Source organism: Humulus lupulus, chromosome 2 (assembly GCF_963169125.1).
Source record: "Humulus lupulus chromosome 2, drHumLupu1.1, whole genome shotgun sequence".
In the NCBI taxonomy this organism is placed as follows: Eukaryota; Viridiplantae; Streptophyta; class Magnoliopsida; order Rosales; family Cannabaceae; genus Humulus; species Humulus lupulus.
Genome location: NC_084794.1, coordinates 227,300,828 through 227,309,655, shown reverse-complemented (window position 1 = coordinate 227,309,655; position 8,828 = coordinate 227,300,828). Strand labels below are relative to the sequence as shown.

Here is an 8,828-nt window from a genome sequence, read left to right as displayed (position 1 = left end):
GGCTTGGGTTAAACCTAGCAAGCCTTAGGTCTACGGCAACCCTGTCTAAGTCCCTAAACAGGAATGGGTTACCTTGGCTGGAGGGGTCGGCTGCTGCCCCGGACTGAATCCGATCCGCGTTGAAGCCCTGAGCAGCCTCGAGAGACCGCTTTCATCGCACGAGCGGCACCTCATCTTCCTCGTCCTGCTCGTCACTGTCCGCAGCATCCCCCTCGGGGATATGCACCAGCTCGCGAGCTACTAGGATAGCCCGTGACCTCCTCAAGGCCAGAGTCTGGCCCGGATAAATTAACTTTCACGCCAGCATTGTCTCATCAGATACGAGCTGGCGGTAGTCTTTTTCACTTGGTGGGAGCCCCGCCAAGGTATCGTATTGACCCCCAAGGGTCACCGATTTGGTCGTCCTCGCAAAAATGGATGCACGATGATGTTCAAGTCAATACGCGTGAAAATAAATAAAGCAATGTAGTGATTTTGCGAGCTGAGAATAGAGAGAACTTACGAGGATGGTTGAAGTAGTGGTATTCGCAGTTGCGAAACCCCGTTGACATGAAGAACTGGTCCTTGAAGTCGTTGGGGTGGCTGGGCAGCTCGATGACTGTAGGAGAGTTGGGAAAACGGGTCAAATAGTAGAACCTGTCGCCTCGCCCCCGTTGATCAGAGCTGGTTTTGAGGCAAAAGAAGAAAATGATGTCCGCTGGTGTAGGGACCTCCCACTCGTGCCTCCGGAAGAGGTACCTCAGCCCTGCTAGCAGACGGTAGGAGTTAGGGGGCAGTTGGAAGGGAGCCAGCTTCACGTAATTCATAAAATCCGCGAAGTACTGGTCCAGGGGTAGGAAGGCCTGGCCTTGAGGTGTTTGTCACTCTAAGCCGCGAACTCCTCGTCGAGAGGCGTGCAGCTCCTCTCTCCCTCGAGGGGAGGTCAGGCAACAAGAGCGCCTGTCCTAATTTCGATGTTATGGGACAGCAGGATCTTGTTGACCTTCCCTTGGGTCGTAATCTTCGAGACTATCTTCTCTGTCTCGAAAAAAGCATCAGGTCCCACCTCGACCTCTTTCTCCACTGTGGGACCGAAGTGGGGGATGGGAGAATCCACAGCAATCCCTTTCCCCTTGCTGGCCTGCTGGGATGACGAGCCAGCCGTGCTCTTCTTGGGTATGTTCTTCCCGGGCCCCATCTGGTCGCCTAGCGAACAAGAATGAAGAAAAGTTTAAATAGGCAACCTAAAAATAGAAAAGGGAATATAGCGCGAGAAATGATTTTCAAACACGAGCTGAGGTAATCTCAGCCCGCGGTGTGTGAATCCACGCGTTGCCATGGTCACGCGCCCACGTTTCCAATGGATCCCCGATTGCTCGGGATCTGTGTGTCAGGAGGGTTAGGATAATGCTTGCCTTGGAAGGAAAGTTTTGAAAAGCAAAACTGCCTAGGAAGCGTGACCCCTAAGCTACTCGGTTTTGCACCCTGATAACCTCTCACCTTCCCCTTTCCAAACAGGCATTCCCTAAAAGCTACCCCAGAAAAGCTACCCAGAATAATTACCCATAAATTATCTTGTCCTAAACATCACTTTCGTAGACATGTTCTCATATAGTCGGTATTCCTAGGATCAAAACCTATGCACCAAAAACTAGCAAAAAACAACCTACAGTGTGCGACTAAGAAAGAAGTTTATCTAACAGAGAAACGGAAAGATCAAAACATGCAACAGGCAAAGGACTTACAGTGTTTTTTCCGTGTGAAAGTCGCAAAAAGTGTAGGAATCGGAGTCCTGGTGGAGCCTTTAAAGCTGGACTGACGAAGAAACTCTTGTGGCAGGAGCGTAGGGATCTCTGGGATGATAACCGGAATAAGAAAAACTTCTGAGACTAAAAAGGAGAGAAAATGAGGAAATTTTTTCAAATAAAGGGTGGCTAATACGGAAGATGGCCAACCTTATATATACGTAAGAGACAAAGGAACGAGGACCGTTCGATCAAATTAATGCGAGATACGAGGGACATAACTTGAGAGGCGAAATGACGGCTGAAGGCAAGCTAGGCCATTTAATACAATTCTCGGAAGCCAAACAGTCGCCAACCACAACGCTCCACGTGTCCGATACTCGCGCAGTGGGCGGGACATGAAGATTCGAAAGGGAAACTTAAAAAGCCCCCCTGTGAAGGTCACAGATGACGTCATGAGTCACGAGCAGGGGCTTGGGAGCAAATGTACGCCCTAAACATTCGCGCACTATTGGCGAACTAGAAAAGGGCCTAATTCGATCCGCCACGCGTAAATCGTCCACCCGGAGCTGTTGTTACAGGCTTCCATCTGTCCAGCCCGAGCTGATTAGAGAGTTAACTGCTACTCGGAGGCAACGGGTTAGCAGTATGGATGTCATGAGCTAGCGTTACGTTAAGCTCGTGATGCAGCAGAGATCTGACACCCAAATCCTTGTAAAGTCAATCATGCAATATAAACGTGCATATATCAGACATCACGTGTATATTCCATTCCTGAATTCTCGGACACGCAGTATAAACGTGCGTGTTCAGACATCCCACGCCTGATTTGGGCCATGCGGCCCATTATCCCTCCTTACCTATTGATTAGACCACACTTCACTGTAAGGTTTTAAGGAATTAATCATCAGTGTCACAGAGATGACGTGAATGGTAAAGAGATCACGGGATGACCCCATTGCCAACCCAAGTATCCTCTTCCTCTTAATACCAAGATCCTGGGCAGTGCAAGGGGTTGGCATATTTTTGTAAAGAAATACTCTGTAAGAAATAGCCAAGAGATATCAATAATATCGACTGGTGGACTAGAGGGATTTTAACCTTCGGACCACCTAAAAAGAAAAGAGTAATCACCTTCCCATGATATTAATTTCTCAAGTCTATGATTTAGCTATTTTCATATTAAGGTTCACCAATTAGCACTAATCCATCATACTTATTCGTATAATTACCTATTGGCGAAGAATCGCGTCAACATATATATATTTTTAAAAAATAGTGAAACTATTTTTATTAAAATTATAAACTATATTTACAACGGTAAAATTAAATAAATGTACATTGCACATTGCTTCTACCTAGTATATATAAATTGTAAAACTATAAAATAGAAAAAGGAAAAATACTTAATAAATAAATAAATATTTTTAGGATTTTTTTCCTTTATCCTTTTTATTAAATTAACAAAATTAAATGAAAAAAAATTAAATTTTCATAGAATTGCAATTTTCAGTCATTTATTTATTCATACAACTAGCTAGTCCTATAACTAATTTTTTTAATTCCCTTTTTTAAACTAGGACAACCGGTAATTAAAAAAAATATAATGACAGAAATATCCTACAAATCATATGATTTTTTTAGGCATCCTACAAATCATATGTTGAATCTAGATTAATAAAGAACACTACAAATCTCACACGAACCGCACGTGTGAAAATACAATTTTAATTTAATTTCCTTTTTCCTAAAAAAGAAAAAAAGTGGGAAAAACTTGAAACCAGTTTCGGTTTTGGGGTATTTGTTTATCGAAATGAAATAATTTTGGTATAAAAGAGAGAATAAAACAAAAATATTTTGAGAAGGATGACGAGGACGTCTTCTACAAAAGAGCGTCCAAGTTCTCTTCATGTAACATTGTGGGCACCACAACCACCCTCTCTCTCTCTAGCTCTCTCTCTCTCTAGATTTCCCTCTTATGTTTCTTCTTCTTCCTCTCTCTACGAAACAACGGCGCAATCGTACTCTCTCTCTCCACTCCCATTTTTCCAGTTGTCTCTCTCTCATAAGCCTTTTTTTTTTTTCTCTTCATAATTTTCTGTTGAAATTTGATTTTTTTTATATAGAAAGACTGAGAATTTTGATCGAAAGTATTATCATTTCCGTTTTATTCTCTTTCTCTCGTTGTTTTTTGGTTCATTTCGTTCTAACTCGGGCGGAGCTCAGTTACAATTCACTCACTACTCACAGTCGGCTTTCTGTGCTAACTCGCCGGTTTACGCGGCGCAAGGTAGCCGGTTTTTGTATATCTATATTTTTTGGGGGGAAAAGCTGTTTTTTTTTTGTTATGGGTGGTGGGTGTTGGGAGTTGTCTGTAAAAGATTATTAAAAAAATCATTTTTTTTTTGTTGTTGGGGTTTTTTTTGAAATTATAATTAATATTTTTACGGGGATTTGGTTCTGGGTTTTCTCTGTTTGTTCCAATGGAAGATGTGGGCGAGGAGTTTAGGGGGACTGTACCTCTCTCTTAAATGGTATGTGTTGAATTTTTTGGACTAATGGCTGCTCAAGCAAGAAGAAGAAGAAGGTGGTCTTCGAGTTAAACTCTCTCTCTACTGCATGTGGGAAAAGGGTAAGATCTGAAGGGCCGGCTTTGATTGGAATCTGGGATATTTTTTTTTAATAAAATATTTTGGCTGTGTTTGCTTCTTCAGGTATTGGTATTGTTGGCCTGCATTTATTTTATATTGAAAAGAATTATATTATATATTTATGTTTTGGGTTCTAAGAAAAGGAGGTTTGGATTGGTGGGTTCGTTCTATTTCTTGCTTATGGGTTTTTATTATATTTTCCGTTTTATGTGAAACTCTTTTGTTTTAGCATTGTCTTTTTCATATATGTAGACTTGGGTATTGGAAATGCAGTGTTCTTCACCACTTGTTAATATATCTGTTTATTGAAAAAGACTAAATCTTTGGACTAGCAATTTAGAGTGTAACGCAAAAGAGAGTAAAAAGTTTATTGACTTGGTGCTTTTTTAGATCTCTATTATATGTTTGCTATTATACTCCTTCAAATTTTGCGTCTTTTGTTTTTTTTTTCTCCAGGAAATGAGCTTTGAAGAGTGTTGTTATACTGTTACAATTCGATCAAAGTTAGCTAGAAAATTTTTCTTCTGAACGATTCAATCAGATAACTTGTGGGTGTAAATGGATTGAAGTAGTGTAATTAGATGCAATGTTAATAAGAACATTAGCATCTGGGCTGTTCATTTCGTCCCTTCTCATCTCGGCTTCGGCTTCCGGAGCTGATAATGAGTATCCCAGATGTAATTGTGATGATGAGGGAAGCTTATGGAGCATTGAGAGCATTTTAGAATGCCAGAGAGTCAGCGATTTCTTAATTGCGGTTGCTTATTTTTCGATCCCCATTGAGCTACTTTACTTTGTTAGCTGCTCCAATGTTCCATTCAAATGGGTTCTCTTTCAATTCATTTCCTTTATTGTGCTTTGTGGGATGACACATTTGCTTAATGGGTGGACTTATGGCCCTCACCCTTTTCAGCTCATGCTGGCTCTCACTGTCTTCAAGATTCTCACGGCTCTGGTTTCGTGTGCTACTGCCATAACTCTCATCACTCTCATCCCGTTGCTTCTGAAAGTTAAGGTGAGAGAGTTCATGTTAAAGAAGAAGACTTGGGACCTTGGTCGAGAGGTTGGGATGATAATGAAGCAGAAAGAAGCTGGTTTACATGTGAGAATGCTTACTCATGAGATTCGAAAGTCGCTTGATAGGCATACCATTTTGTACACTACTCTTTTCGAGCTATCTGAGACGCTGGGCTTGCAGTACTGTTCGGTTTGGATGCCTAATGAGAATAAGACTGAAATGGTTCTGACTCATGAATTGAAAGGGAGAAATTATTCTAATTTGTATAATGTTTCAATACCCATTGGTGAACCTGATGTTGTGAGGATTAAAGGAAGTGAAGTTGTGAATATTCTCAGTCCGGACTCAGCTCTTGTTGCTGCGAGGAGTGGAGAGACTGGTGAGCCAGGGCCAGTGGCTGCAATCAGGATGCCAATGCTTCGAGTTTGCAACTTCAAAGGTGGAACTCCTGAACATATTCAGGCTTGCTATGCGATTTTGCTTTTGGTTCTTCCTGGTGGACAGCCTAGATCTTGGAGCAGCCAGGAACTTGAGATAGTAAAGGTGGTTGCTGATCAGGTGGCTGTGGCACTTTCCCATGCTGCAGTTCTTGAGGAGTCTCAGCTCATGAGGGAGAAATTGGCTGAGCAGAATCGAGCCTTGCAACAGGCAAAAAGGAATGCTATGTTGGCAAGCCAGGCAAGAAATTCGTTCCAAAAAGTGATGAGTAATGGGATGAGAAGGCCAATGCATTCAGTTTTAGGTTTGCTCTCAATGCTGCAGGATGAGAGTCTGAGCAATGAGCAGCGAGTTATTGTTGATGCCATGGTGAGAACAAGCAATGTCCTATCGACCTTGATAAACGATGTGATGGATAGTTCTACGAAAGATAGTGGAAGATTTTTATTGGAAACGAGGTCCTTTGGTTTACATGCCTTGATAAAAGAAACAGCTTGCCTTGCTAAATGCTTATGTTTGTACAGGGGCTTTGGTTTTGCTGTTGATGTCGAGAAGTCTTTGCCTGATCACATCATGGGCGATGAGAAAAGGGTTTTTCAGGTGCTTTTGCATATGATTGGAAGCCTTTTAAATGGGAACAAGGAAGGAGGGTTGGTCATACTCCGAGTTTTCCCAGAGAGTGGAAGTCAGGGAAGGAGTGACCAAAAATGGGCAGCCTGGAGGCATAGTGATGGGGATGTACATATCAGATTTGAGATTAGGATCAGTGATAGTGGTTTTCCATTCGAGGGTTCAGTTTCAACAGTACCACCCATCGATAGGAGATACATCAATGATGGAATTGAGGGGCGTTTGAGCTTCAGTGTCTGCAAAAAACTAGTGCAGGTGGGTTTTGTAAACTGTCTTTGTTGTGTGTAAATGTGAAGATGAAACATTTTAACACTCATATGTTAGTAATGCAGTAATGATAGATTTTGAAATATTATAGTTTTTTAGAAGCATTATTCATAGTATGCGACAAAGGTGTTTACTTCAATTGTATAAAAAGCAGTTACCTGTTTGTACTGAAAACATTAAACATGCTTTAGGATCAGTGACAAACCTTTAGGCCTACATAAATTCCACATTACCTTATATTTCATAACATTAGAATGTTTAGTGATATCTTTGTAGTGAAGCACACGAGCGAGTACTTGTTTTTAAAATGCATTAAATTATTACTTCCATATATGTGGATTGGAGCACTTGACATTCATGCTCAATAATATGCTGTTCTTATATCCTCGTTTTCTTACTGCTTTGGAAGAGTACCTAAGAAAGGTGCCTTCAATCACTTGCATATCTTAGCAACATAATGTTCGATTCAACTTTCCAAGGCTTCTTTTATGTAAAAGGTTTGTACTGGATTGTTCAAGTTCTTGCTGCTAAACCAATGCATCACAGGACATGATGTTCCTTTCTATATATAATTTACAAATTTGGCACCCTGTAGTTTCACTTATTTGAGTTGAAAGAGCCTAAATCCTAATTTTGTATTTTGGCAGATGATGCAAGGGAACATATGGGCAGCCCCAAGCTCTCAGGGATTTACTCAGAGCATGGCACTGGTTCTTAGGTTTCAAATGAGACCATCCATTGCAGTAGCAATCTCTGAACCAGGAGAATCATCAGAACACCCACTTTCCAACTCTCTTTTCAGTGGGCTGCAAGTTGTGGTAGCCGACGACGATGATGTAAACAGAGTTGTGACCAGGAAGCTGCTGGAAAAGCTAGGCTGTACTGTAACTGCTCTTGCTTCTGGGTTTGAATGCCTGAGCGCTATTAGCCGAGCTGGATCTCCTGTCCAAATCATAGTGCTCGATCTCCACATGCCCGAGTTGGATGGTTATGAAGTTGCAAGTAGAATTCGCAAGTTTCGTAGCCGTAGTTGGCCATTGATCATTGCCTTAGCCACAAGCGATGACGATGCTGTGTGGGAAAGATGTATTCAGATCGGTATCAACGGTGTCATCCAAAAACCAGTTGTGTTGCAAGGTATCGCGAACGAGCTAAGGAGAGTTCTGTTGCAGGCAAACAAAATTGTGTGAAGCAGCAGCAGCAAAGAGTTCTTTGGTATTCTTTTTGAGGGCTCTTTCAAAGTCCCTCAATGAGATAATGCACAAAACATTCAACAGAATGGTATACAAGCTAGCTCCCTTTCATTATTATTATTAAAAGAAAATTAATGTGTTTGAGCATGTTGTTATAATTACATAGAATAGCTTCAGGTTTTATAACAGTAATCAAAGTTGTCATAGAAGGACACCCTTTCTAATTAAAGAGGAAAAAAGGAAAGATGGTTGAAAAGAAAACCTTGTGGAATTGGTGTAAAAAATGCGAGTTTTTTTTTTGATGCAAAATGTAGACCAACTAAGTACTTAGAGTAATAGAAAAGCATTTATTGTATAAAATCACAAATCATGGAAAATTTACATCACAGATTCTTACTCCATTTTCGTTGCTTTTTATTTTCTTTGATACAAAAAAAAAAAATCCTTTTATCATTATGAAAGTGAGAATACAAAACAAGAGTTTGAATGATATTATTGGACAATATTATTTGTTTTAGATGAGTAAAGATTTAGTGTAAAGTCCATATAGTAATAGTAATTGCTATAATTTTTTTAATTTTCAAATATTTTTAAAATAGATGAAATCCTGAGGCTATAATCATCATTAATAATCCAAATATTTCAATTCATTAATTAACATTTTCTTTCCTCAATTTTCGCTAAAACATCACTGAATTTAGACCAAACATTTAATAAGAAAAGTGGGATATTAAAAAAATGGTACGGCCGGTGAACCAGCACAGCTAAATCATCGAATATTTGGACTTAGTTTTATAGAAAGGAGGTATATAAATATAGCAAGGTGGGATATTATTATTATTATTATCTACTTAAAAATATGGTCTTTCATTTGGTACAATGATGAAAATAAGAATAATGAAAAACC

The 8,828-nt window shown here is 40.3% G+C and overlaps 1 protein-coding gene across 2 annotated transcripts; it reads left to right on the top strand.

Annotated features, from left to right (window-relative positions):
* Positions 1–3,718: 3,718 nt before the first annotated feature.
* On the top strand, positions 3,719–8,322 carry LOC133819021 (ethylene receptor 2-like). 2 transcript variants are annotated; one of them, XM_062252161.1, is made up of 3 exons: positions 3,719–4,356; positions 4,832–6,716; positions 7,376–8,322. In XM_062252161.1, the coding sequence occupies exons 2-3, from the start codon at positions 4,962–4,964 to the stop codon at positions 7,916–7,918; spliced, it is 2,298 nt and encodes a 765-aa protein (XP_062108145.1). In that variant the 5' UTR covers positions 3,719–4,356; positions 4,832–4,961; the 3' UTR covers positions 7,919–8,322. The 2 variants fall into 2 exon arrangements, with proteins under 2 accessions (XP_062108145.1, XP_062108146.1); XM_062252162.1 differs by having other exon boundaries at positions 3,719–4,438.
* The last annotated feature ends 506 nt before the right edge of the window (positions 8,323–8,828 follow it).